We start from the raw sequence: 26,847 nt of genomic DNA on the forward strand, positions 1-26,847 counted from the left end.
TGTCCTTCACATACCGACCCATCTTCTGCACTGTCAACCACGCGCATTTCCACGCGTCGTGTTCTTCAACGCTCGCTATAACCTCCTCAAGTCTCTGAGCTTGAGAAAGTGGAGCCAGGCCGCGACTTTGCACCTGCGCAGCCATCGTGAACGATCGCAAACAGACGACGAGTTAGACGCAGAATAACGAAAGAGACTGGAACGAAATGGCGGGCTTTGGGCGATCAAACTCGCTGAGTATCAATACTGGCGGTGGTGGTGGTCTCTTGTACGTCTTCCCACATTCTGCACCAAGCGCTCTCTTGGGTAGCAGCCTCTGCTACTACCATTCCGAGTGCACGCGATGCAGCCTACATGGCAATTGCGACTGCTCGATGCATTAGACTGACGATACCAGTGGCAACAATGCAAACCAAGGCCAGCAGGGCAGCCAGCCCCAGAGCAGCGGCGGGCTCTTTGGGTCTGCCCAGCAACCGCAACAAGCACAGTCGGGCTCGCTCTTCGGCGGCCAAGCTCAGCCTCAGACTTCGCAGCCTGCAAGTGGCGGCCTGTTTGGCAACCTGAACAAGCCCGCGACAACGGCGCCTGCGAGCGGAGGGCTCTTCGGCTCATCCACCGCGCAATCAACACAACCGCAGAGCGGTGGGCTCTTCGGTGGCGCATTAGGCGGAACCGCACAGAGCCAGCCCCAGAGCACACCCCAATCCGGCGGGCTCTTCGGCGGCGCTCAGTCGAAGCCATCACTGTTGTAAGTGACCATGGCTCCTCGCGGTGACACAAGCTAACTGAAAGTCCTAGCGCCTCGTCCACACAGCAGACAACAACACCCTCCTTGTTCGGGAACAACGCCTCCACCCAACAAAATCAAACATCGGCCCCTTCGCTCTTCGGTTCGACTCAACAGCAAGCTCAGCCCCAGCAGCAGAATACTTTGTTCGGTGGCAGCATGAACACACAGAACAGGTCGAATACGCTCGGTGGCTCTACCCTGGGAGGGAACCAGATGGCATCGAGCGCGCAGCCCGTACAGATGACCCTCGACTCGATACGAGGAACCACGCGTTTCAACGACCTGCACCCCGAACTGCAGAACATCATCCAGCAGTTCGATGAGGGCATCCAGCGCAAGGTCAACTTTTGCAGTCAGATCCGCGAGGCCCTCCCTGGCAGTGAGAAAGAGATCGACACCATTGCGCCTGACGTGGCCTACATCGAGACATTCCTTTCCACCGTTGAAGTCGGCCTGGACAACGATTCCGCCAACATTGCGCACCTGAAAAGTCTCGTCAAGAAGGATGCCGACGACGCGACCCTCAGCTTCCGTGCCATTGAGAATCAGCGACTACCGGCGCAATTCCACTACCGCAACAACGCCAACCTCACAGCGTCAAGCGCAAAGGCTCCTGCCACCAGTGCTCTGGACGATGACGATCCGACCAAGCCTGTCGACCTCATGGGTTACTTCAATCGCCGCACCGATGAGCTCGGCCGTACTCTAGACGTCTACCAGCGCCAGATTCGCGAGATCGAGACCCACCTGCGAACCATGGAGGCCGGCACCGTAGAGAAGGCTCAGCAATTGACCGGCAGTCGAAGCGCACCACGCGATCAGCGTCGTGAGCTGGTGGAAGCGCTCAAGGCCATTGAGGGTGCCATACTCGACTCGGCGAAGAAGGTGGGACAGGTCAGGGACGAGGTGACGAAGCAGACGTTGGGGAATGTCGGTGCCGCCCTGCTTTAAAGCGCGTCATGGAGCAATGATTTGTCCTCGGAGTTTGTAGCATTGAAAATTTTGGCAAGGTCACTTCGTTTACAACGGCTCAGGCGCAGCGATTTCCTGGACGGCATCCTACATATGTACATATTTGGACGAACTTGCAAAAGCACTAGATACCCCCAAATTCTGGGTCTTCCTCCCTATGTGATTGTTTATTCCATATCCCGAGCCTTTCTGAAGTAACGCGGAATTGCCCCACCAAATCGGAACCAGAGGAAGCTATGACGTCTCCACCATCGTCCAGCTGCTTGCTTTCAATGACAGCTATATAGCCGCAACGCATCTCTTGAAGTTCATATTGCAGTTCTATGTTCTCACGCGCTTTGCGACTCAGGACCATCACAAAGTGTTCTCCCATCTCAATAAGATATACGCGGTCATTCTCCACTACTCCAAGTCGCGCAGCCATGGACAAAGCACCGCAACAAGACAGCAACGATGGGAAGGGATCGATCCTTGACTGGGTAAGTGATCTTGAAGTTGTTAGCCAGCTTTGCAGACAGGTCCAGTGGATATTGGGTTTTGCACCAGCATACTGACTACAGAATAAGGTCAAACCCGGTGACAAGAGCGGCGAGTTCAAGCGCCAAACATCCGTCTTCAGAAACTGGATTCAGAACAAGCCCGATGCCGAATTTCCACCTGAGAAAGGTCGCTACCATCTCTATGTCTCCTACGCCTGTCCCTGGGCGCACCGCACACTCATCGTGCGCCACCTAAAGGGCCTCGAGGACATCATTTCCTACAACAGCGTCCACTGGCACATGGCAGAGAAGGGCTGGCGATTTGCAGCTTCTGACGAAAAGGTCTCGGGTAACACCACACCGGATCCGCTTCATGAAGGATACACGCATCTCCGCGACATCTACTTTGAGCAGAACCCAGACTACGAAGGCCGCTTCACGGTGCCGACGCTGTACGACAAGAAGACCAATAAGATCGTCAGCAACGAGAGTGCGGAGATCATACGGATGCTGTACACTGAATTCGACGATCTCGTCGAGGAGAAGTACAGGAAGGTGGATTTATTCCCTAAGGACTTCCAGAAGGACATCGAGGCCATGAATGACTGGGTGTACAACGATGTGAACAACGGTGTTTACAAGTCGGGATTCGCTACGTAGGTTACACTAAATCGCTGAATGATGTTGAGTATGATGTACTAACGATGTCGCAGCACTGAGGAGGCGTACGCAAAGGCTGTGACGCAGCTTTTCAAGTCTCTTGATCGTTTGGAAGAATCCATGGCTCAGTCTTCCACACCATATCTACTGTCAAGCCCGCACGTAACGGAAGCCGATATCCGGCTCTTCACCACGACCATCCGTTTCGATCCCGTGTACGTTCAGCACTTCAAGTGCAATATCCGCGATATCAGATCGGGATATCCGCACCTGCATAAGTGGATGCGCCATCTGTACTGGGTACGTTATCCCCTTTTTCAATGATCGTTATGGACTTCTGCTAACACGAATGGAACAGGACTACCCCGCTTTCAAAGAAACCACAGACTTTGAACACATCAAGAAGCATTACACAAAGAGCCATGGCCAGATCAACAAGTTCCAGATTACGCCCATTGGGCCTTTGCCGGATATCTTTGAGAAGGACGACGAAGTGCCCAGTGTCAAGGCCGCGAAGAAGTAGTTTACGTAGTTGACATGTAATGATATTCTTCCTCTGAAGATCATGTATCTACTGTTTCAGAGCTAGTACCATGCTCGCCGCAGCCAGAGCGCCCATCAGGCCTACAGCCAGTATGACAGCAGCAAATGGCATGAGCGGCGGGCGCATGCTCTTCGACTTCATATTTTTGATTTCCGTTTCTAGTCGTTCAGCCAGCTTCTCTTTCGAGAATTCAGCGATGACTCTTTCCCTACCCCACTTGCCCATCTCTCTGAGCCGTTCTTCGCCCTCGCCATCTTCGAGCGCAATGCGCATAACTTCGGTCCAGTCCTGCACTTTGGTGACGTCTCGCAGCCAACCTGTCTGCCCGCTGATGACGGTCTCGGTAGGCCCGCCCTCGTTGGCAGCCAGAACCGGTGTGCCTACTAACATTGCTTCTAGCGGTACGATGCCGAAGTGCTCATGTAGTGGGGTGTATACGAGGAGGCGCGAGGTAGACAGCAGCGTGGCCTTGAAGGCATTGGGGACGGAGTGGAGGAAGAGGACCGAGATGTCGTCGGGGATGGCCTGGGCAGTAATGACAGTCTTAGCAGTCGCGTGCTTCAGCTTGAGAGAGTCTGCGAGTTCACATAGCTCGGTGTATGTAGAGACGTTCTCGGCCACCCTGGGGTCATATCCACCTGCGATTACAAGCCGCGCATCCTCGCGTTCTTTTGGCGACAACCCCGCAAATGCTCTGATGGCAAGCGCTACATCCTTCTTCTTCTCGAAGCGGTTGATGCTGAGGAGCACCTTCTTGTTCTTCCATAGTGGCGTGATTTCCTCGACCGGCTCGCCTGGGTTGATGTCTACACAGGGATATACGACGCCCGGCTGGCGATGTTTCAGGGTGGGGAAAGCCTCGCTAAAGATGCTCTTGGTGAAGTTGCTGTTGACGACAACGGTGTCGCTGCACCCTGTGCTCCAGCTCTCCAGCCAATCAAAGGGTCCGCGGTACAATGTCTTGAGTATACCACCCTTCTTCGCAAGTAATTTGTCAGGGAAGTGGCAGTAGAAGATGACACGCGGGCGTGGCTGGAGAAATCGCAGGAGCGGGATGCCGGCGCTAAGCTGGTCGACGAAGAACGAGGAAGGCGCGAGCTTGGGGAGCTCTTCGGTAAACAGGGCGATCTGGAGGATCAAGTGCACCTGGCGCAGGATGGCGCAGAGGATGGCGAAGCGGCCGAGGAAGGCGGCGGGGACGAGCGAGTTGCCGCGCACGCGCACGTCGAGGGTTCCTTTGGATCGCGTCAGGTCTCAGCTGCGAGGCCAGGCAGAAGCGATGCGTGGTTCCGGGGTGCTGAGTAGAGGCTTACCATCGCGCGCCTCATCGAAGCAGTGGGCCGGGTCGCAGTGCGATGTGAAGATGGTCACCTTGTGCCCGCGGTTCTGCAGGCCGACCGCGGCATCGATGACCAAGCGCTCCGCCCCGCCGATGCCCAGGTCGGGGTGGAAGAAGACGACGTGCTCTTTCATGTCCGCCATGCAGGTCGTGTGTTCGCAGAGAGACGACAATTACGTGTTGCCAGGCGCCGCATGGGGTGGGCTGCGGGACACCTTTCCGTTTCGGAGTTAGTGCCGAGGCGAGCGCGACAGGTGAAAGATGACCTGGGATGCTGCACCTGACGCGCCCGACGTACATCTCGACACTACCCAGGTGCGTGTTCGGTTTCGTCTGACACGACTCCATCTAGCAGTGAATATAGCTACAACAGCTGCGGCGCGAGATCTGCATCGCCCCTTCCAATATGTTCGTCGCGGCGCCTTGATATAGCTCCACACCCTGGCACCACAACCACGCTCGCACATCGACCATCATCATGGGTCAGGGCTTCTCCCTCACTACGCTTTCGGCTGGCTCGGCCAACATCGACGTGCCCGAGCTAGCTGATCTGCAATATGAGAAGTCACTCGGAGCGGCGCGCTTTATGAAAGCCGTGCGCGCCCGCCACAAGGACGGTCTTGTTGTAGCCCGAGTGGTGATGAAGCCTTACGCTCAGTTCGACTTCCAAGAACATGTCAAAAGGCTACTCCGTGAGTTCAACAAATTCACCACTCTCCACATGTATGACTGACTGACTGTTCCAAGATGAACGCAAAGTGCTCGCTGATGTGCCCAACGCTGTTGCATACCACCGCGTTATCGAGACGGCAGCTTGCGGTTACCTCGTGCGCCAGTACATTCACAGCTCACTGTACGATCGTTTGAGGTATAATCTGACACTTCATCAACTACACCAATAGGCTAACGTCTTACAGCACGCGTCCATTCTTGGAAGAGATTGAGAAGAAATGGCTATCTTTTCAACTCCTTTGCGCCGTGCGAGACTGTCACGCGCGGAACATCTATCATGGTGACATCAAGACTGAAAACGTTCTCGTCACTTCCTGGAACTGGCTGTATCTCGCAGATTTCTCATCATCATACAAGCCAGCGCATCTACCCGAAGACAACCCTGCCGACTTTTCCTTCTATTTCGACCTTTCCGGTCGTCGCACTTGCTACCTCGCACCGGAGAGATTCCTAGCTGCTGGACAGCAACCCGAAGGCGAGGGTGATGTCAACTGGGCCATGGATATCTTCAGTGTCGGCTGCGTCATCGCTGAATTATTTCTGGAAGCCCCGATCTTCTCTCTCAGTCAGCTGTTCAAATACCGACAAGGCGAATACAATCCCGAGCATTCTCATCTCAGCAAGATCCAGGATAGTAGCATACGCGAGTTGATACTACACATGATACAAGTGGATCCTAATTCTCGGATGACTGCCGAAGACTACCTGACACATTGGAAAGGCAAGGTGTTCCCGACTTACTTTTACGGCTTTCTGCAACAGTACATGTACTCCATTACCGACCCATCGTCAGGGCGCAAGCCAGTAACCACCGGATCAGAACACCTTGGCGAGCCCGATGAGCGCATAGACCAGATATATAGCGACTACGACAAGATTTCTCACTTGCTGTCCAATGAGGAAGGAAAGGAACTCACCAAACCTGAATTCACCCCTCCAAAACCTCATGCCAAGCTCTTTCCGCTTTTCGTCAACATCCCAAATTACCAACACCAAGCCTCTCCAGCGCGGAGCCTGGCCATCGATGACGGCAACTTGGTCTTTCTAACCATCGTTGTATCCTGTCTACGAGGAACAGCTAGATCTTCCGCTCGCGTTCGAGGCCTGGAGTTACTCCTCGCATTCTCCGAACGGTTAACGGATGAAGCAAAGCTAGACCGTGTGATCCCCTACGTGGCTCAACTGCTAGTCGACAAGTCTGAGCAGGTCAAGATTGCTGCGCTGCGCACTTTGACACAGATTCTCGCCATGGTACAGGTTGTTTCTCCAATCAACGCCTACATCTTCCCGGAATATGTCCTACCCCGTCTGGAGGCATACCTCCCTGACTCTTCTACAAACGTTGGTCCCCTTGTTCGAATGCAGTATGCGTTTTGTATCGGTACTCTGGCAACTACTGCAGCTAGGTATCTGGACATGATCCAGGCTCTACGCGCCGAGGGATCGTTGCCCAATGCAGATCCTGAAACCGAAGACGACATGTCTTCATCCGCCCACAGGAACCAGTTCGATTCGGATCGTCGCATCCTCGTAGAGGCCTTTGAGAAACACACGAAAGCCCTCCTTACCGATAGTGACGCCTCTGTCCGTCGAGCCATGCTACGTTCTGTCTCTGACTTGTGTGTCTTTTTTGGAAGCCCGCGGGCCAACGACGTCGTTCTTAGTCATCTCAATACGTACCTGAACGACCCAGATTGGATGCTCAAGTGTGCCTTCTTTGAAGGCATTGTCGGCGTTGCCGTCTTCGTTGGCGGTGCTAGCTTGGAGGGTTACATCTTACCGCTCATGGTTCAGGCCCTAACAGACCCGGAAGAATTTGTGGTAGAAAAGACCATCAGAGCGCTTTCATCAATGGCAGAGCTTGGTCTATTTCAGCGGTCCAAGACATGGGAACTGGTGGATATACTTGCACGACTCACAATGCATCCTAACTTGTGGATTCGAGAGGCAGCTGCACAGTTCATCTCAGCTGCTTCTCGATATCTTTCAGTCGCCGATACTCACAGCATTCTGGTCAACCTTATTCGACCCTACCTTAAAGTCATCCCTTCTGAGTTCTCTGAAGTACGGATTTTGGAATCGTTAAAGCCACCCATGTCACGGCTGCTTTTGGATATGACCTCAAACTGGGCGCTACAGGCTCAGAAGGGTCAATTCTGGGTCGCAGCCAGGCAGCAGCAGACTTTCACCTTTGGGTCATCAGAGGATAGTCTACCCACAATCTCTGGGCGCGAACTCGACCAGAAGATTCTACAGCGGCTACCAAAGAACGAAGAAGACGACATATGGTTACGAAAACTCCGCAACGCCGGTTTGACAGCAGAAGACGATTTCAAGCTTGTTGCTCTACGGGAGTTCATTTGGAGAGTGAGCAATCGCCGTCGTTCTGATGGTCTTGCTACTCCGACCACCAAATTCAACAGCGTTGTCGTACTAAATGACCTTGGTATCAAGGCTCAGACAGTACTCTTTGATGAAGACGTCCGACAGGTTATGGAACAGACTAGGAAACCCAACGCTCCAGAGGAGCACATTCAACCTCGAACGATCAAGGATGCTCTGCTGGATGCGTCAACTACTGAGGCTAACGGGCTAGCCGAGCATTTTGAAAGCCAAGCCGGGCGACTGATACGCGAAGAGAGAGGTATCACGATCCCTTCGCGATCGAAAATGTCTTCTTCTAATGAGGCACACTCCGGCATAGGCTCACCGCCTTCTGAGGCAGATATGCGGAGAAGGTCATTGCAGATCACGCGGCCATCTCTTTCCCCATCCAATTCCGTCGGCTCAACAGATTTATCCAGCAGCCTTCGCCATCGTAGTAGTGCTTTGGGACTGCTCGGCAAAGGAGAAAACAAAGCCTTAGCTGAGATCGGCACCACATCTGCCAACGCGTTCGGGAAGGTCGACGGTACTCATGTTCGAGACTCCTCTCGATCGCGACCTCCCAACTCCCCTCTCGCTACAGAACGATATGACCGGAGTCCAATGAGAGTTCGGTTCAGGAACGCACATAACTATACAGGCAACGATCCGGCAATTCTCAAGCTTCTAGATTCCATGCTCCTGGAGCGTTTTCCCACGGATGAGATCGAGTTCGGCCCTCGCATACAATCTCCGATTAGGCGACAGCCCATCAGGTATAAAGACGCTCATCAGTCGCCAGCCGGGATACCGTGGAGACCGGAAGGCACCTTGGTGGCGAGCTTTGGCGAGCATACCGCTGCAGTAACGCGCATCCTGGTCTCGCCTGACCAAGCTTTCTTCATCAGTGGGTCAGATGACGGGACTGTGAAGATTTGGGATACGTCACGTCTCGAGCGAAACATTACCCGGAGATCACGACAGACTTACAGACTAGGAGAGGATGTCAAGGCCACGAGTCTGGTTTTTGTGGAACAGACTTACTCGTTTGTCGCAACGGGTGATGATGGTAGTGTACATGTGGTCCGCGTAGACTACATCCAGAGTCATGATGGAAGTGCCAAGTTCGGGCGCCCTCGACTTCTTCGCGAATATCAACTCCCTAAGGGCGACTGTGCAGTATGGTCGGAACACTACAATGGAGACAACAGATCGGTCCTTTTGCTAGCTACGGATACCTCAAAGGTCATTGCGTTGGATCTGAGGACAATGGAGCTGCTGTACACTCTCAACAATCCTTTGGACCACGGCACCCCTACGTGCTTCTGCGTTGATAAGAGGGCGCATTGGCTACTATTAGGAACCTCCCATGGTGTCCTCGATCTCTGGGATCTTCGGTTCAAACTTCGCCTCAAGGCTTGGGTATTCCACGGTGCATCGCCGATACACCGCCTCCGTCAGGTCTTCTTCCCGAAGTTGAAGAAGACCCGATTGTATATCAGCGGTGGCAGCGATCAGGGCGAGGTCACTGTGTGGGACTTCGAGAAGCACATCTGCAAAGAAGTCTATCGTACGGGATTGTGCAAAGATACTGGAACCAAGAGCACCACCCTCATCGATTTGGACGAGGAGAAAGCTGGTGGCATGCTCGGCCGCTTTTCAACCAGCGTCGAACCCACGGCTAGCTCGACGGCGGACCGCGGCGTTCGAGCACTAGCCATATGCACACAGGCAACGGACGAGAAAGGCGAGTCGAAACACACATTTCTTCTCACAGCAGGCCCCGACTGGAAAGTTCGGTATTGGGACACCAATCGGCCAGAATCATCGACAGTGGTGAGTGGCCTAGAGCCCGACGAAGGTAAACCAGCATATACTGCATCGCAGCCGAGTCCGGACACCATTGTCATCACGGAGAGGTTACAGCAGCCGGCCGGTCAGGTGGGTAATGCAAGGGACAGCCGGGCAAGTACCTCAGCAAAGAAACCACCGGCCAAATCGTCAAGATCTGGAGCCATCGCGTTGCAGCAGCAGTACTTGCTCAAAGGTCATGTGGATCGTATAATGGACGTGGCCTTGATTGAGCAGCCTTACGGCATGGTCATTTCAGCTGATCGATCGGGCGTCATCAACCTATTTATGTAGAGGCTTTCTTCCCTGAATGCAACAGTGCGAAATGGCACCGCCAAGTTTACAGTGTCTGAGTGGTGTCTTAAAGATATAGACGTCGCGAGTGAGTTATGCAAAGTATTGCTTCCGAAGTTGGGTGTGGTGACGCGTTAGTGCACAAGCCTCGGTCCCGTCCCCACCCAGACAGCATCCCTGATCATCTCCTTCCAACACTGGGGAAGTCTTTCAAAGTATTTCCCCAACATTGCTTCGCCATGGGTATGCGAAGCGTACTTCGCGATCGCCGTACTCCGATGAATCCTGGTATCTTATCCCTCCACGTGCATACCTCCTTCCCAACGCGTCTTAGCCAACTGTGAGGCGTTCCGCGTATCTTTATCAACACCGAATCAGAGCGCGCGCCCAACTCAGGTGAGAATTCGACACGATATCGGAGGTTCCCACGATCATGGATTCGGTTCCTGTTCCTGCAGCGATTATCATCATGATGCCCAGATGAATGCCAGATTCGGTACAGTTGCTGGGTATGCGGCGTAACCGAATTATGGTACCGGCTCAACCGGATTAGGTCTGTGAGGGTGTATATAAGCTGTAGTTTCTCGATAGTTGAGGAGACACTAGGAAGCTTGTTACGCTGCTTCTACGTCCTTCACAACCTGCACATCAATTCTATAGCCAATCGTCGACATGCGCTTTTCTTTGAATGCCGCCCTTGCGGTAGCACTGGGCCTCGCCTCATCCTCGGATGCGCTCAAGATCCTCATGGGTAATGATGATGGATTTGGCAGTGGAAATTTGAGGGAACTATACAAGTTGCTTGTTGATGCCGGCCATGAGGGTAATTATTTCCATATTCTCTGACATGAAGTACTCAATGCTAATCCGTCATCAAGTGCTCGTCGTCGCGCCAGCGCAGCAACAGTCCGGCAAGGGCAGCACCGTCATCTGGGCAGAGTCAGCAAACCTCACGATTGCATCTCAGTACGACATCATCCCTGAAGGCGCACCAGCAGTCGGCAGAGATCCAAGTGACGAGAACATCTGGTACTACGACGGCACACCCGCGGCGTGTACCTTCGTCGCGCTCGACTACGTGCTCCCGCGTTACTACCCCGACTGGCATCAGACAGCCGATCTCTTCGTTGCCGGACCGAACTACGGCACAAACCTCGGTCCCTTCGTGATGCTCCTGAGTGGCACCGCAGGCTCAACTTTCGCTGCTGTATCGCGATCTATCCCCGGGATCGCCACCAGCGCAAGTAACAAGGCGGTGCCTTATTTCAACGTAACAAGCGCCTCGGACCCCGCCGCGTTGGCTGCCAAGGTCTCCTTCGAGGTAGTGAACGAGTTCATCAAGAACACACCAGAAGGACAGAAAGTGCTGCCTCTGGGTTATGGTGTCAACGTCAACATTCCCGATCTTGTCAACAGCACCATGCCCCCAGTAGTCAAGACGAGGCTCACAGGTGAGGCCAACACAGACGTGGCAGTCTACAACGAGACAAGCGGCCTCTTCACGTGGGACAACGTCGACCCCTTGGCTGCTGGAATCAATGCTGCGTACAACGGCGATACAAGCCTGCCGGGCGAGACTTGGGTCGTGGCTGGCGGCGGTGTTAGTGTGAGCGTGTTCACCACGGACTTCTCAGCGCCGAGCATTGAGTATACGGAGGCAGTTTATGGCAAGGCTGAGAGCCTGTTCAGTGCTGGTTCAAGTGTAAATGAGACGGGCTACAGCAAGAGGATGATCGAGGAGCGTATGCGCAAGAGGGGAGCCATGCTCAGCGGACGTGACGGCGGAGCATGAAGCTCGCGTTCCTCTGACCTGTTGTTAAGTAATCAATAAATAACGCTGATGGCTGAAGCCATGGAGCTGGGAGCCAATGCCCCACACCAACCGTTCCTGCCTCAAACACGGACCACGCTCAAACACCAACATAAGTAATCATCGCTTCTCAGCGCGCCGTTCTTTGCTGTCAAACCGCGGACGCCAAACTCCCTCTGGCAATGTGACAGGTACTGTACATGCTAAGCTTTTGCCAAGCTCATGCGCGGCGGTGCCTCAGTCGCAGGTTCTGACGTCCAAAGGGTTTCACAGCCTCGCCCTTCAGGAACGAACATTTCGCTCAGGCCTTGCAGGGTTGCGCGATCCATCGTTTGGCGACGCGCAACGTTTGTAACTTCCAGGCCGATTTCTCCTACTCGTGGGAAGATTCCACCAGGCGCTGAATCGATGTGTTTTGGTCGTCGGCGCATAGAGCCCCACGCCCGAGATCGTGTACCAGAATGGCGCCTGGAGAGGCGCTCAGGCGGAACAGCTCGGCATGAACGAAACCTCAGGATCGGAGATGCTGCTTTGGGTGTGTCTGGCCTACAGCTGCGCTTCGTCGAGCAACTTGTATAAGAACGCATTGCAAACCCGCCGTCTTAAGTTTCTTACTATCATCAAGCGTTTTCAATCATCTTCGAGTACTTTAAACATATCCAGCTTGACGCTGTAGATTCCATTCTCATACCCTCTTTTTACTACCGTAACAGCTGCGCTGTACTTACCATCACTTTTACTCTCTCTCGAATAATCTATACACACATATTCACCATGTACTTCCAATCTTTCGCCATCCTTTCGCTCGCTGCGTTCTCTGTCGCCGCACCTACTGCCAACAAGCGCGCAGTGGTTGCCCGCCAGGCCGGCCCAGTCCTCGCCGACACGACTTACAACGATATCTCGATCTCTGGCGGACAGGCTGGAAATGCGCAGGCAGAAGCTATGGCAGCCTTCTCGGCACTCGACTTGCAGAACCCAGGAAACATCGATCCGGCGGACCTCACTTTCCTCAATGAAGTCAACCAAGTCGCCAACGATGCTGAGAAGGAAGCCTTCAACCCAGCGGTGGAGGCTGCTACCGGCGATGAAGCCGATCAGATTCAGGTATGTGTTATTTTACATAGACTGCGCTGCAGACCTAACACTACTGCAGGCCGGAAAGATCAAGAACAAGGTCTTGAAGCTCATGGCCACTGTTATCAAGCTTCAGGCTCAGCAAGCCCAGGGAGATGACACGGTTGCCGACAAGCTTGCGGAGGAAATGACCAAGCTCCAAAACAACATCGATCAGGATACTGCGGCTGCTGGTCAGGTCTCTATTGCTGAGCCGTTCGATGCTACCATCTCTGGCGGAGGCAACTAAAGTGGAGGAGAGTGTTTGATTGCTGGACTGTCAATATCTGGAGCGTTTACCCTCACTCCTTGAAACATTCTTCTGCGCTGCGCCGATAAACACTGCTAGTTAATTGTTTAGCTATATGCAATTGCGATTGCAATTGCAAAAGTCACGTACCTTCACAACACCTTTGTTCAGTCGCCACTCCTTTAAAGTGCTCCCATCCTTCTCTTATGTCTTCTAATGTTTGATTGTATCATTTTTCAAAATGTCCCTAGGCACGGCGATGCTCGTTGGTGGCGTGAGTTCTGGAGTAGGGCTTGGCGGGCACCACCTGATGGCCGGAACTTGAAGAAGTGCCGAACGTGGAGCCTCGGAACGGCGTCGGCTTCGCGTCATGGCATGTTCGTCGACGTTAAATACTCTGGCTTTGACAACGGCGCACTGCACCTTGATACCCATTGATGTTCGCGTAGCATTTATTCTTCGTCTCGTGATCTTTGCGCATCATCTTTTGTCCTTGTGTCATTGGCCGTCTGCACACCATGTCGAAACTGTCGCCGACGCTCAAGTCGCTCATCAACGCCGCGCACTCGCGCCCAGGCCCCGTGCCAGCACCACCGAGAATCCAGGCTGTGTACAAACGGATAGAAGAAGAGGCCACAGAGCGCAAACTCGGGCGACCATCATGGCTGGGCATTTCCACGGCTGCAACCATGACGATGAACTCGCCCGAGTCCATGGTCGCCCTATACAACAGCTCGACTGCGTCCAGACCCGAGAGTGAAGGCGTTGCGACAGCGGAATTCATGCGCGAAATTGGCCTCAAGTGCATAGGCTTCAATGGCGTGAGTAGCTAGTCTTACCAGGCAAACAGCTTCGTTTACTAAGACACCATATAGATCCCGCGCACAATCAACATGCTCAACGCCTTCCGCGCCGAACTTCCTTCGTCCATCGCTTCCAAGTTAAACACCAAGCCTACGCGCTTCCCAGACCCCTCCAACGTCGAGCACATCAACAACCGCGGCCGCGCTCTCTGGAATGCCATCTACCGCCCATTAGAAACCAAACTCGAACACAAACTCGGCGAGGCACACCCTGATCTGCCCGTCTTCATCATCAACAGCGAATACGGCGGCCTCTTCACCGACCCTCCCCGCAAGGAAGGAGCGACTGTGGGCCGCATAACAACCAGCCTGATCGCCATCACATGTTTACGGGCACAACAAGGAGTTGGACCACAGGTGCTCAGTCATGTCTTTGGGCTGAGGAAGGCTTGGGAAGACGGCACCTGGAAACAAGAGCCCGAAGCGGGAGACGAGGAGGGGATTAAGTGGCTAGTCAGTGATGAGGGATGCACATGGGTGCTGGAGAAGGTCGATGAGCTTGTTGAAGCTCTCGGCGGTGGACAGGGAAGCACATTTGCGCCTGTTAAGTCCAAGTTATAGGATTGTGTTGAATATATTGAGAGATGACGAGATATGGTTTGGATATGGCCCAGGAGATTAAGCCGCCGTAAGACCCTTCTCTTCATCGCGTATTAACGAACGAAAGACCTCAATAAACCCTACACGCTACCATATTCAAATATCCGTCACCCGTCCGCGCGACCCGGTCGTTCGACAATACCGAGTTCCTGGTAGAAGTCGACCGGCTAATATCTCCATGCCTTCATAGTTCAGCCGATCCGCGCTTATCTCCAAGTCCTTCCCCGCTAACCATCCCGCAAAGCTTGAATTAAGCCCCACCTTCTCCGACATGTTGGTCTAGCGCATCGTTTCATTCGAAGGCTTACGTCCGAGACCCGAGGGATACTCACGCCACTCCGCAATATTGACGGGTTGGAGAGTACATTGTCCCTAGTGAGTTTACCCTAGCTCACACCGGCTGGGTAAATGAGAGGCGTGTCGTGATCATTGCGTCGTCATCAATAGGAATGCATTCGTGATTGTCTTGTTTTGTGTTAGAAGCTTCAGTTAGCAGATGAGGTTATGATGTATAAAAGAAGCTGCCTGAAGGGCTTTGATCAGGCGTTCATTGGCTTAGCTATTCGAACATAGCGACGATGGCGACAACATTTCTACTACCACTGCTCTATGCTGGTGGAGCTTGTGCTCAGTATGTCCCCGTGCCGTGGGCATACACACAGAATGAGCCACCCGTTAAGGTCTCTGTTGACGCTACGGTTCGACATCAAACGATGATCGGAGGTGGCTGCTCAGGAGCCTTTGGTGTCGCCTGCGACCAGACCGGATCTCGAGGCCTCTCTCCTTCGAACCAGCAGCTCGTCAGCGACTATTTGTTCAATGAGAATCTCGGAGGTCTTTCTGTTTTGCGCAACCGCGTTGGCTCGAGCCCTACAGACGGCATCCTCGGCAGCTGTCCTACAAGCCCATCAGCACCGGCCAACTACTCAGGCTTGGGAACGAACGATTCCACCGCCGACAGTTGCCAGCTCAAGCTCACACAACAAGCTTTGACAGCCAACCCGGATCTGTTCATCTATGCAGACGCTTGGTCTGCTCCAGGCTGCTTCAAGACCGATGCCACAGACATCAACGGCGGACTCATCTGCGGCGTGCGCGGAACGAATTGCACCCACGACTGGCGACAAGCATATGCTGACTACCTTGTGGAGTACGTCAGATTGTATGAAGAGAAGGGTATCAACGTCAACCTGATTGGTGCTTACAACGAGCCCGATTTCAATCCCGTCACCTATGCTAGCATGGACTCCGACGGATACCAGGCTGCCGACTTCCTTAAAGTTCTCTATCCTACCGTCAAGAAGTATCGGGAAGACTTGAAGGTGTCCTGCTGTGACGCTACTGGTGCTCGTCAGGAACGTAACCTCCTTTATGAACTGGATCAAGCTGGTGGCGGCAAGATGTACGATGTCGCGACATGGCACAACTATCAGAGTATGCCTGAGCGACCTTTCAATACGCATGGTCAGCCAAACATGGAGACCGAGTGGTCAGACGGTAGCGGTCCGTTCAATACTACTTGGGATACCACGGGTCAGTTGGCGGAGGGTCTACAATGGGCGATCTACATGTAAGTCATAAACATTGCATTCCCTTTTGACACACCGAACTGACTCCACAAATAGGCATCAAGCCTTCGTATACAGCGACACATCCGGCTACCTCCACTGGTGGTGCGCACAAGACAACCCCGGAAACACCACCGGCAGCGACGCCATCCTCGTACGTCTGCGAGGTAACACCTTCGAAGTATCCCGCCGTCTCTGGGCCTTTGCCGGCTACTTCCGCTTCGCACGTCCGGGATCCGTTCGTATCGATGCTATCAGTCCTGCTGAGAATCTCAAGGTTACGGCGTTTGAGAACACGAATGGGACGCTGGCGATTCCGGTTATCAATGAGGCGCACTATGAGAGACAGGTTGAGGTTAGTATTAAGGGATGTAATCTCACGATGGGCGTTGCGAATGCGTATTTGGCGGATAATGAACATAATAATACGATGGTTGGGACGTATGGGGTTAATGGGTCGGTGTTTGTAGCTTCTGTTCCGCCGAGGAGTATGACTACTTTCTTCTTGGAGTAGGATAAGATCTTAGATGTCTCAATTCTAGCCTAATCCAATGATACTGTCCTCCTGCCAAATATGACTGGTCATGTCCCACAAAGTTATGAGAGATCATTTGCCTGATGTAGCGTTGAAGCAACCGTCTGAAGAGTAATTAACACGTCCTTCGACCGAACTGTGTTTGGGTGTGCCCCACAGGAGAGCTTGTATGGCGTGTGCGTAGTCTCGTCCACGCCCGTCTTGTGAGCGAAGATGGTGTGTATATCCCACCGGTCCCATGTGAGTATAAAGTGGTCCAAAAGCGATGATGAAATCGAACACGGAAGTGGAGCGAGACGGCCATCCGTTTGTCGTGCTCCGCAAACACTGTAGGCGCCTGTCAGCGCAACTTTCATCGCTCACTGCGGTACTACACCGCCGCTAGGCCCTTTTCGTGTATTTGCGACAAATTGCTTGCTCTGACCATCGCTAATTGCGCGCAAACGCGAAGCTCCATCAACTTTTCGTTGCTCAGTCCTCCTGTTTTCCCTCTTGTTCTACGCGCTGATCGACTCTGGCGTGCCGCGCAGCATCAAAGGACTACACCACACACGAAAGCTATAATGGGCGACTGTCAGAATACCACTGGCGCATGCACTGGAAACCCTCCTCCAACGATGACAACCCCAGATCTCCCTCCGCAGCCTAGCCGGGAATCTGCGCAAACTCCAAGCCAAGGATGTGCTCAAATGATCGTGCCTTTGGGCTTTGCAGCGCAGCTCCGAGCCGTACAGGAAGCGCAGCAGGAACAGGCAGAGCGCATCGCCAAGTTGGAGCAAGAGAACGCAGATCTCAAGGACTTCAAGGAGAGGATCATCGACATCGCTGACCGAGTTCAAGCTTTGGAGCAGCGCGAAGCCTATCGTGCCTCCAGACGCAGAGAGGCAGTCATTCTACTCAGTAATATGCGTACCCTGCATCAAGAAGCCGACAATGGATTCCAACAACGCACAGCGGACATGCAACCGGATGACCTCGAAGGACTGTTGGGCGCGTATGGCATCATGTTGACTACTGCAATGAACAACCACCAGCGCATGCTTGGCCAGATGCGTGCGAACGGCCAGTTTCCAGCGTACACAACACCAGTTCCGCAGACTCGACAAGTGCTTGCACCGGTGCAGCGGCTCCACGTCTATCCGCCGGCGTACTCAGAGCCTAGATTGTGTCATGCGCACAGCTTACCTTACTGCCGAGTGTGCGGTAAGTAGACGCCCAACCGTCTCGTTGTCTCGCGGTCGAGTTCTATTCCTGAAACTATCAGGAATTCGACACATCGATACCGGCGCTCCATGTATCTACCAAAAACTGGGGTTAAGGAGCCACTCTTCTTGAGAATGAATTGGGATCACAAGTTTACCTGATGAGGGAAACGGAGAGCTTGGCGTTGGCGGAGTTTGCTTTAGTCCATTTGTCTTGTGTTGGATCCATTCCCAGACTTGATTGTGAACCATCGAGGGTGCCGGCAGGGGCGCCATACAATATCGCGCTTCTGTATGTTTAGTATTCTGGGCGTTCAATGCTGCGGTGGGTACTGCTGAGATCTTGGTATCGGGAAGGGTATGCCGTGTCTGCTCACTTGCTTGATTCTGACTGCGTTCGAATTGTAGAATGTCATTGATCGAACCACGGGGCCTGATATCGCGATGAGTTTATGTTTATATATGTGAAGTAGTCAAGCGCGGAAGACGATAGCTGGATGCTGATGGAGAAGCAACGACGAGGTTTGAGAGCCTCACCTGGGCATGACGACACGCGACGCGTTCCGCTATTCCTGTTCGGGGTAGGCCTCGGCTTCCCAGCCTCCCGCACATGACGCGACACCGAGCGCGTTTCCTCAGCGGTACTTCGTCGCCATCATCTCTGCAGCTCTCTCCGCGATGCCGTAAATGGCTGTCTGGATATGCGCTGAGATGATCATCGGAATGACGCTCGCGTCCACTACCCTGAGATTATCTACGCCGTAAACCCTCAGTTCGGGGTCAACAACGCCACCGTCTTTCTTCGGCAACATCGCACAGGTTCCCAGTGGATGGTAGAAAGTGAAGACGTTGTTCCTGATGTACGTTTCCCACTCTGCGTCTGTTTCGGTGCTCATGCCAGGATCGAACTCGGATACCCACACATCTTTGAAGGGCGCGGTCATGGCCATCTTTCGTGTGTACTTCGCGGCCTGAATCAAAGCCTCTAGATCGTACGGCGTACCAAGATACCTCGGATCGATGAGGGGCTTGTTGGTTGGATCGGATCCGTTGATGTGGACTGATCCCCTAGAAAGCGGGTGCTGTACACCAGCCAGAAGCGTTGCATACTGCTTGCCGTAGCCAGCTGTGCCATTCTTCGGGTATCCGGTTGTTCCTATATAACCATCACTAAAGACGACCTCCAGATCTGGTGCTTCGGACCCCGGACCAGTGAGTAGTTCAAGCTTCTTTCGGTCGACAGGATTCGAGTGGTTCGCGGATTGCGTTGCCAGCTGGATGAGCTTGCTGTCGTCACCGAGAGCCTGCTTCCACTTCACGAAGCCGTAGCAGCTTCCGGCGTACTGGTAGAGCGAAGTACGGCCGCGCTTCCACAGATCTAACTCACTGGCCGCCAACGTCGTGTTATACTTTAGGATATCCACTCCGAGAATTTCGGGTTTGAGCTCATACGTGGTCTGAATGCGGAGATGGTCCTGTAGGTTCTCTCCGACGCCGGGAAGATCAACGATGTGCTCGACACCGGCGTTTTCCAACACGGACTTTTGACCTATCCCAGAAAGCTCCAAAATCTTTGGAGAAAGCAGGCTTCCGGCGGAAACAACTACCTCGCTCCTGGCCTGGATCAATGTGCCGTCCATGAGAATGACGCCAGTCGCCTTCGACCCATCCTCATCGAGTTGTATCTTTTGGACGGTAGTGTTGAACATGAAAACTAGGTTGTCGCCAGCTTCTGGAAGATAGTCCACGGAATAGGAGCGTGTGTGATTGGATATGCGATAGGTAGCCGGTTGATACATGACGCCAAGATTCGTTCCATTCAACGATTCGAGGTTCTCTTGCACGCCAAGATTGGTCAACGTTGGGATACAAGCCTGGAGTTGGGGCGGCGGATTCTCAGTTAGGGCGACTTGGATTGGGCCTCCATATCCAACACCATCGACGCCGTACTGTGGGGAGCCATTCTGTCGTTGGAAGTTTTCTGTTTTCAGCATGCTCGGATACATGTTTTCCCAGTTCCAACCTGGGTTCCCGAGCTCTTCCCAAGCATCGTATTCCTTGACAGTAGCACGATTCCAAACAAGCAGGTTCAGGGCTGAAGTACCACCGAGGACCTTGCCACGGTTATGGCCTATAGTCCGGTTGTTTGCTTCAGCTTGTGGCACAGTTGGAAGACTCCAATCGTACGAGGAACCAAAGGTCGAACCTCTCAGTCCAGGGATATAGATTCGTTGCTCGTCGCGTCCATCTGGTCCAGCTTCGATGACTAGAATACAATGGCTTGGAAGAGCCTCGCTGAGTCTCGTGGCAAGTGCAAGGCCGGCTGTTCCGCCTCCGATAATGACCTAGACAAAAGGTCAGCTCCGTCATAAATTCAATATTGCAGCCTGGAAAATACATACGAAGTCGAAGCTGCCATCGGATACCTGACATGTCTTCGCACTCGCTGCAGGTACGACACCCAGCACGACCGCGGAGAACAGAGCTGAGATGAGCCACATCGGTGCTCAGCGTCTTGTACACAACAGAATTCGATACGGTGGTACTCCTACGTAGTGGACGCCTTAGACGGGAAACCTGTAGGAATAAAGAAAGCGGGAGGCCTGCTGCATAAGATTCGGAAACACTGCACGACTGTCTGGAGCGAGCCTGCATTGCCCACTGTTCAGCTAGGCCCATTTGTACCCATCATTGGCCAACAAAGACGGCTCAGTATGCGCGTTACAGACACGGCAATCAATTGTGCTCAGATTGATCCTTCGGAGCACCGCTGCCGTGTCACGGAGATAGTCCACACAAGATGTCGATATTGTAAGGCGTCTTGTCTAGTCCGGGAAGGATTGTCTGACGAGATCTGTTTGACCCTCCAATTGGTCAACGCCTCGTATGAATACAGCCGGTATGCATGCGCCTGCATACCGCTCGCATGGATACGAATCCTTCCCTACGCCAAGGCGGGAAAACCGTTTGGTTCGATCCCCGGTAACGCTCTCCACGCCAGATACCTTGCATGCCCAAATCAGCAGCGTTACCGGGCTCGCCTCGCGAGCGCGATTGCTACACTCCCCATGTTTGCAGCCATGTCTTCCCATTGGCTACGCCGCCTGCTGATTGACCTCAAAACACCATAACACCGCCATTGCCATGTGTCGATATGGTCATGCTGAGCCGTCGTGCAATAGTACATCGAGATCCGTGAGCTCTCAAGCACAGGTAAACCGCCGGCGTCGCGGCTATGAACGGTACGAAGCGAGCCAACAAGAACGATTATTCCTAGTCGACCCCTGCAGCTGAGCGATTCTTCGGCCGCGCGGTGCGTTCCCAGCGTTGACCCAATCCTTTGAAAGCGAAGCTATTCGCCATACGAGGTTTCGCAATAGATCGGGGCGTAACTTTGGTGCAAAGTCCAAGCTCGTGCTTTATTAGTAGTTCTTGCGGAAAGCACTGTGGATTATGCGTCTACAGTTGCTGTCCAGAAGGATTCTATGCTGGTCTGGTCGTGCCACAAATAAATTACAAGTATCCCCATGACAGTGATTGTCTTGAATACATTTCCTTACTTGAAACTCAAGGGCCATTCCCGATGATCGCAGACAGAGGTCCGGCGTTGATCACCGTCTCGGTGCTATTTACAACAATTGCCTTCTTCACCACCATTCTACGGCTCTGGGTTCGCAGGAAACGCAGAGCCCTCGGCTGGGATGACCACACCATCGCAGTCGCGATGATACTCACGGTTCTTGAGGCCGCAATTACCATCAAGGCAGTGACGAGAGGCAAGGGAAAACCCAGTGCGTCGCTTTCCAAGAGCGACAAGGAATTCATCAACATGTACAGTTGGTACGCCCAACTTGTTATCTTTGCTGCTATGGCTTCGGTCAAGATCTCGGTCTGCCTGCTCATGACTCGAATCAAACACTCCAGCCAGATGAAATGGCTTGCTGGCTGCATCATCTCTGTTCTAGTTATTGCTGCCCTTGAGGTCATCATCGTTCTGTTGGCCCAATGTCAGCCTATTAGCCTTTACTGGTGTTCGGGACCAGGCACGTGTTGGCCTACGGAAGTACGAATCTACTCAATTTATGCACAAGCTGGTAAGGCCTACGAAAGCTATTACCTGATCTGAAAGCTTACTTGACACCTAGGCATATTGATCATCACCGATCTCATATGCTCCTTGCTTCCTATCATCATTACGCGGGATATCCAATTGCCCACAAGAAGGAAGGTATCGATTTGGGTGCTGATGGCTCTCGGACTGATCTGCACGGCATGTTCTGCTGTCAGGGCGAAAACACTTAATTCAAAAGCAAAGGATATTGCCTGTACGTGAAGATTGTCGTGCTGCAATAAAGCCGTACTAACTCAATTTGACTAGATGAGTACTCTGCTGTAGCCATTTGGGCCATGACTGAGTTATGCCTTGGTATCATAGCCACTAATCTCGCGCTCTCTCGATCTGTCTATCATTATTATTTTGGAAACATACCTCCATCTCCGAACAACAGCGGACCCAGCCATGTATACTGGCGGCCTGCGGAAAGAGAAAGCAGGAGCTCAAGCATGACCAACAACGGGGCGAGTGACATACCACTCAAACCAGTCGCTGGTGTTGAAGAAACATATGAGGTTGAGATGCATGCTTTTTGAACAGACACATAATATGATTTATTCAGATTTGGTTCACTCCCGCAACACACACGAGATACACGATGACTGAATCCGCCCATTAAATAATGAAAGGGATAAGAAAGAAGTCAGATTTGGATCGTTGCGTTTTCTATTTCGCAAGCGAATCCGACTCGGATACAGAAGCCTCAACGTCTCACGTACTACCACCAGCAGCCTGAGCAATAACCCTAGCCTCTTCCTTCGACAACCCAACAGTCTCCCCAGTTGGCCTCCTCAACCAAAGGCTCGCCCTCGAATCCCTCTCACGCCGCAAATCCTCCTCTGTCCACTCCCTCAAGCGCTCAGCAAATTCACCGGCCTCCTCACCATCCCGTGGTACAGGACGTGCGCCGTGCGAATCACCCCCAGCACCATCTTTTCGCTGTCGTTTCCGGTATGCGTCGATCAATTCAGCCGTGATTTCGCGCTTTAATCTCATCTTACTTCTCGCGAGCCCCGTCTTGATGTACTTTTGCAAGAGGTCGTTGCGAATGCCTTCATCAAAGTATGCCATGACTGTGCCTCCGATGTGCTTTGCATAGGTGCCTTCTTTGAGCTCTATGAGCTCGACTGTTAGATCCGCGTCTTGGCAGACTAGGCCGATTATGAATAGGAAGAGGAGGATGAAGAGGATGAGGAAACCGGTATCAGTCCAGCGCCATGCGTTTCCGTGTACGAAGGTGTGCTTTTCGGTGAGCCAGAGGTCGACGAGGGTTGGTGGGGCGGGTTCTGACGGTACTGATGGTGGTATGTATGACATGGCTGCTTTAAGCTGATAAGGAAATGTGTATGTAGATTTGCTAATGGGATTGCGATGTTTGATTGCGTTCTTCGAAGTTCTGACCCCATAGCACATACGGAGTAGATGTCTTATGTGAACGTGGGCAGACAAAGGTAGGATGGATGCGCGGACATTCTTTGATGATCGGGACAAATGGACAAAGGTCTACTGAGAAAAGCGTTGTACACACTGATCATCCCTTCCAACGTTAGTGCAAAACATGCTTCAAATGCGTGATAGTACATGATAATGGTAACGTCAGATTGAGAAGGCGGTTGACTATTGCACATGACCCAGAGCACTAGCCTGACAGACGTATCCACCCGAAGTATTCTAAGTATTTGCACCTCTTACAGGCAGCGCGATCCTCAGTTCCCACCCACACTCATAGAGAACCTTACATCTTCACCCTCGCCCGATCCTCCACTAATAAGTTGCCGACAAATCCCTCCCCGCCGATGTGACCATGCTGTTGCCGGACCCAACTTCCCCTGTCTCATCCCCGTTATGGGTGTCGTCTTCCTCCAAAGTTGTGGGCGAAGTGTAGCCAAGGACAGCCTCACCAAGTCTAGCATCTTTCCGAATCGCGCTCGTATCTATAGCAGGCAGCTTCATTTTGCGACGGCCTTGGGAGTACCCTGCTGTCGGTGATGGAAGTCCGCGCTCTCCCTCAGATGAGGGCGACACGCCACTTCCGACGAGCGATGGCGTGGGGTCGCCGCTTTCATAGCCTGCGGCGTCGAGTGCCTTGCGTAGGTCATGAGAGGGTTCGAGTGAAGAGACACTTCTGGAATGGGTTGATGCGACGGATGGTGGAAGCTTGGATGGTCTGCCGTTTTGGTGGCCTCGATTCCTGGCACCGTTATGCTCGGTGCGATCCGTACGCTTCTTGGTGGGCTTGTGGCCGCGGAGGACATAGTACCACTCATCGGCGTTAAATGTATTTCGAATTCCTTGTTTATCATCCTTCAGAGTAAGCCTTTCCTCAGCAGCTGCCATGTCCTTCTCATTCAAGGAAACACCTGCGTGTTCACTCGATCGAAGGTGGCTAAGCTGTCGGTCGGAAGACCCTTCTATACTACACTGTTGCCCTGCCAGATATTCCAAGTGTTCTTGATGTGGCCTCCAACGCGGCCCCTTCAGTGCCTCTTTTCGGATAACCTCGGTAGGACTGGGGCTTGCTCCTTGATCATCGACGGCTTTATGCGCTCCTCCGTTTAGAATCCATTCGTTGTGACGTTGTGTTACGCTCTGGAGTAGGAAGTCGACATCCTCCCTCTCACTCTTCAGTAGACCTCTTTGCTGACGTGGCAGACCCTTGATATAGACGTCTGACAAATCCATGTTGACAGCAGACGTGAAGTGGCTCACGGCAGCATCCCATTCGCGCAAACCACCGCAGCCACGGCCACACCAGTATTCGGAACGTGCGAGTAGGCTGCGGCTCGATCTAGCTTCGGCAAGTTGGTATGCTTCGACAGCAAACCTATGAATTCTCTTGTAGTAGGACCGTACGATTGCCTCGGCCTCAGCCTCAGATCGTTGTGCCCGGGGTGTGCGCTCCATGGAGTTGATGATTGACTGCAAAACTACGCAACGATTGAGGTACGTTTGGCATTGGATCAGACCGATGGCTATCCTGAATTCGTTGCTGGACTTTTCTTCAATGGGGACGCCATTCGCGATGGATTCAGGCGTGATATTCGAAGGGGTTTCGGAGCTGATGTGTTGATCTCGTTCTCGAAAGGGTTGATTTAATGGCGATTCGCAGTCGAAAGATTTGTCATGTTTGGGGGGAGTTGGGAGATTGTTGATGTATGCAGATACATCGTTAGTACGATTCGCGACGCCGTTGAGGGACTCATGGCCGAGGGCTGCGACTTCTAGGGGCTGCTGAACGTTTGCGAACATCGCGATGGAATAGTCAGAAGAGCAAAGCTCCTAATAAGCTCAGGCAAATGTGTCTTGCGATGGCATAGAACTATCAACTTTCCGACTAAAGATGTTTGTGCTTTGGGGATGTCTCAAGCCGCGCCGCTTTTGACGTAATGCTCTTCACCAATACTCTTTGTTGGTTTCCTGCAGCCTTGTGCGAAAGCGGAAAACGTCAACAAAGAATGGCACGGCTCCTCAAGTAGTGGCTGAACCGCCATGTCTGTGCGAACAAAGAAGCGTGGTACCAAAACTCATCCCCTGAACGGCAGAGTGCTGCCATAAACTTTCATGATGGCAGACCAGTCCGACATGGTATTATTACTCTCGGTGATGTTCGTCGCTCTTTGATTTGACCCAGCGGTAAGGCAACGACATTCGTCTCGCTTTCGCGGCGGCGCGCTGCCTAAGTTGCGCACTGGTTCGACGGCGCTTGTTCTAGGAGAGGTCAGTATGCTGTAGGGTGTTGGAATCGACGCTGAATTACCTCTGTGCCCTTGTCCTCCAGTTGGGCGAGCAAGCCTTCCATAGTGCGATTCTCATCAAAGCCCGACCGACGCTTGGTACAGCGCAGCAGATCCAGCTCATCATCGTAAGACTTGCGAAACTCCCTGGCTTTAGCGGAGAGGTCGTCGTCGCAAACGGTGCTGAAGGCTTCTCGGGCTTGGTGGAGTTGACGCAGCTCATAGTACAACAGGCCACGCTGGTATTGTATGCGCGGCAAGAAGTTCTGAAGCTCAGAGAGACGGTCGCAGAGCTCTACGGCTTCGCTACATGTAGCTAGCGCGTCAAGAAGCTCATCGGGGCCGGAGGCTCTTAAGATGTTACTTTTCAAGAGTAAGCCTTCGGCGCGAGCCTTGTAGCTGAGCGGGCCTTTCAGGAGTCGCTCAACCTCGACCAGGGCAGTGCCGTAGTTACGCTGAGCGGTACACTCTTGTGCGCGCTTGAACAAGGGGTGGGTGCAATCTTCGGAGGGCCGTCGCAGGTGAGTTGGCTCGATCTCTTTCGGTAAGCATACAGTAGCGGTACCAAAAGTGAAATTGACGTGAAGGTCCTCAGTACCGTCGAAGGTAGCAGGACGGTGGTTCTCGCGCTCGCCAGAGATTGTCTGGAGACGTTGTTGTTGAGCTCGCTCATTTTCCAGCTCGGCTTGCGTAGCAAAGCACACGTTTTGCAGCTCGTGTAGACGGGATGTCTGAGCTTCGAAGGCCGCTTTGTATTGGAGCGCCACAGCCTGCCAGGTATCTCGGTCGACCTTGAGGTCATGGACGATGCGTTCGATTTCGGAGATTTGTTCCATGCTGATTGGCGGCATCGTAGTAATGCACGAATCAATATGTTTGTGGTGGTGTCCAAAGTGACGGGGTGGATGTGACTGTTGGCTCGGCTACAGACGAGTAGGTGCCTGAGTGATGTTTAGAGCAAGCGCAACCTACGAAGAGCAGGCGCGAGTGGATGGGTCCTGGTCACGCCTTCTCCGGAACCCGCATATTG

The 26,847-nt window shown here is 53.1% G+C and overlaps 12 protein-coding genes across 12 annotated transcripts; 7 read left to right on the plus strand and 5 right to left on the minus strand.

Moving 5' to 3' along the window:
* Nucleotides 1-206: 206 nt before the first annotated feature.
* J4E92_009201 (uncharacterized protein) lies at nucleotides 207-1,741 on the plus strand (the record flags this gene model as incomplete). The annotated part of the gene is made up of 3 exons (XM_051500550.1): nucleotides 207-268; nucleotides 398-748; nucleotides 799-1,741. The coding sequence occupies 3 exons, from the start codon at nucleotides 207-209 to the stop codon at nucleotides 1,739-1,741; spliced, it is 1,356 nt and encodes a 451-aa protein (XP_051349122.1).
* A 443-nt stretch (nucleotides 1,742-2,184) lies between these two features.
* J4E92_009202 (uncharacterized protein) lies at nucleotides 2,185-3,424 on the plus strand (the record flags this gene model as incomplete). The annotated part of the gene is made up of 4 exons (XM_051500551.1): nucleotides 2,185-2,241; nucleotides 2,323-2,897; nucleotides 2,955-3,201; nucleotides 3,260-3,424. 4 exons carry the CDS (start codon nucleotides 2,185-2,187, stop codon nucleotides 3,422-3,424), a joined length of 1,044 nt encoding a protein of 347 aa, XP_051349123.1.
* Nucleotides 3,425-3,472: 48 nt separating this feature from the next.
* Nucleotides 3,473-4,927, minus strand: ALG2 (Alpha-1,3-mannosyltransferase-like protein; the record flags this gene model as incomplete). Its single annotated transcript, XM_051500552.1, has 2 exons — nucleotides 3,473-4,680; nucleotides 4,759-4,927. 2 exons carry the CDS (start codon nucleotides 4,925-4,927, stop codon nucleotides 3,473-3,475), a joined length of 1,377 nt encoding a protein of 458 aa, XP_051349124.1.
* A 335-nt stretch (nucleotides 4,928-5,262) lies between these two features.
* J4E92_009204 (uncharacterized protein) lies at nucleotides 5,263-10,025 on the plus strand (the record flags this gene model as incomplete). The annotated part of the gene is made up of 3 exons (XM_051500553.1): nucleotides 5,263-5,476; nucleotides 5,532-5,652; nucleotides 5,702-10,025. 3 exons carry the CDS (start codon nucleotides 5,263-5,265, stop codon nucleotides 10,023-10,025), a joined length of 4,659 nt encoding a protein of 1,552 aa, XP_051349125.1.
* Nucleotides 10,026-10,697: 672 nt separating this feature from the next.
* Nucleotides 10,698-11,817, plus strand: J4E92_009205 (uncharacterized protein; the record flags this gene model as incomplete). The annotated part of the gene is made up of 2 exons (XM_051500554.1): nucleotides 10,698-10,848; nucleotides 10,904-11,817. The coding sequence occupies 2 exons, from the start codon at nucleotides 10,698-10,700 to the stop codon at nucleotides 11,815-11,817; spliced, it is 1,065 nt and encodes a 354-aa protein (XP_051349126.1).
* A 792-nt stretch (nucleotides 11,818-12,609) lies between these two features.
* On the plus strand, nucleotides 12,610-13,201 carry J4E92_009206 (uncharacterized protein; the record flags this gene model as incomplete). The annotated part of the gene is made up of 2 exons (XM_051500555.1): nucleotides 12,610-12,942; nucleotides 12,992-13,201. 2 exons carry the CDS (start codon nucleotides 12,610-12,612, stop codon nucleotides 13,199-13,201), a joined length of 543 nt encoding a protein of 180 aa, XP_051349127.1.
* Nucleotides 13,202-13,719: 518 nt separating this feature from the next.
* Nucleotides 13,720-14,625, plus strand: ALG3_2 (dolichyl-P-Man:Man(5)GlcNAc(2)-PP-dolichol alpha-1,3-mannosyltransferase; the record flags this gene model as incomplete). Its single annotated transcript, XM_051500556.1, has 2 exons — nucleotides 13,720-14,022; nucleotides 14,077-14,625. The coding sequence occupies 2 exons, from the start codon at nucleotides 13,720-13,722 to the stop codon at nucleotides 14,623-14,625; spliced, it is 852 nt and encodes a 283-aa protein (XP_051349128.1).
* Nucleotides 14,626-15,242: 617 nt separating this feature from the next.
* Nucleotides 15,243-17,978, plus strand: J4E92_009208 (uncharacterized protein; the record flags this gene model as incomplete). The annotated part of the gene is made up of 3 exons (XM_051500557.1): nucleotides 15,243-16,234; nucleotides 16,290-16,587; nucleotides 17,487-17,978. 3 exons carry the CDS (start codon nucleotides 15,243-15,245, stop codon nucleotides 17,976-17,978), a joined length of 1,782 nt encoding a protein of 593 aa, XP_051349129.1.
* Nucleotides 17,979-18,604: 626 nt separating this feature from the next.
* J4E92_009209 (uncharacterized protein) lies at nucleotides 18,605-20,470 on the minus strand (the record flags this gene model as incomplete). Its single annotated transcript, XM_051500558.1, has 2 exons — nucleotides 18,605-20,314; nucleotides 20,372-20,470. 2 exons carry the CDS (start codon nucleotides 20,468-20,470, stop codon nucleotides 18,605-18,607), a joined length of 1,809 nt encoding a protein of 602 aa, XP_051349130.1.
* A 2,324-nt stretch (nucleotides 20,471-22,794) lies between these two features.
* On the minus strand, nucleotides 22,795-23,618 carry J4E92_009210 (uncharacterized protein; the record flags this gene model as incomplete). Its single annotated transcript, XM_051500559.1, has 2 exons — nucleotides 22,795-23,378; nucleotides 23,612-23,618. 2 exons carry the CDS (start codon nucleotides 23,616-23,618, stop codon nucleotides 22,795-22,797), a joined length of 591 nt encoding a protein of 196 aa, XP_051349131.1.
* Nucleotides 23,619-23,847: 229 nt separating this feature from the next.
* Nucleotides 23,848-25,332, minus strand: J4E92_009211 (uncharacterized protein; the record flags this gene model as incomplete). Its single annotated transcript, XM_051500560.1, has 1 exon — nucleotides 23,848-25,332. One exon carries the CDS (start codon nucleotides 25,330-25,332, stop codon nucleotides 23,848-23,850), a length of 1,485 nt encoding a protein of 494 aa, XP_051349132.1.
* Nucleotides 25,333-25,674: 342 nt separating this feature from the next.
* J4E92_009212 (uncharacterized protein) lies at nucleotides 25,675-26,653 on the minus strand (the record flags this gene model as incomplete). The annotated part of the gene is made up of 2 exons (XM_051500561.1): nucleotides 25,675-25,791; nucleotides 25,841-26,653. 2 exons carry the CDS (start codon nucleotides 26,651-26,653, stop codon nucleotides 25,675-25,677), a joined length of 930 nt encoding a protein of 309 aa, XP_051349133.1.
* Between the last annotated feature and the right edge of the window lie 194 nt (nucleotides 26,654-26,847).

The sequence above is a fragment of the Alternaria infectoria genome (genome assembly GCF_024043175.1).
Source record: "Alternaria infectoria strain BMP 0036 chromosome Unknown scaffold_22, whole genome shotgun sequence".
Classification (NCBI taxonomy): domain Eukaryota; kingdom Fungi; phylum Ascomycota; class Dothideomycetes; order Pleosporales; family Pleosporaceae; genus Alternaria; species Alternaria infectoria.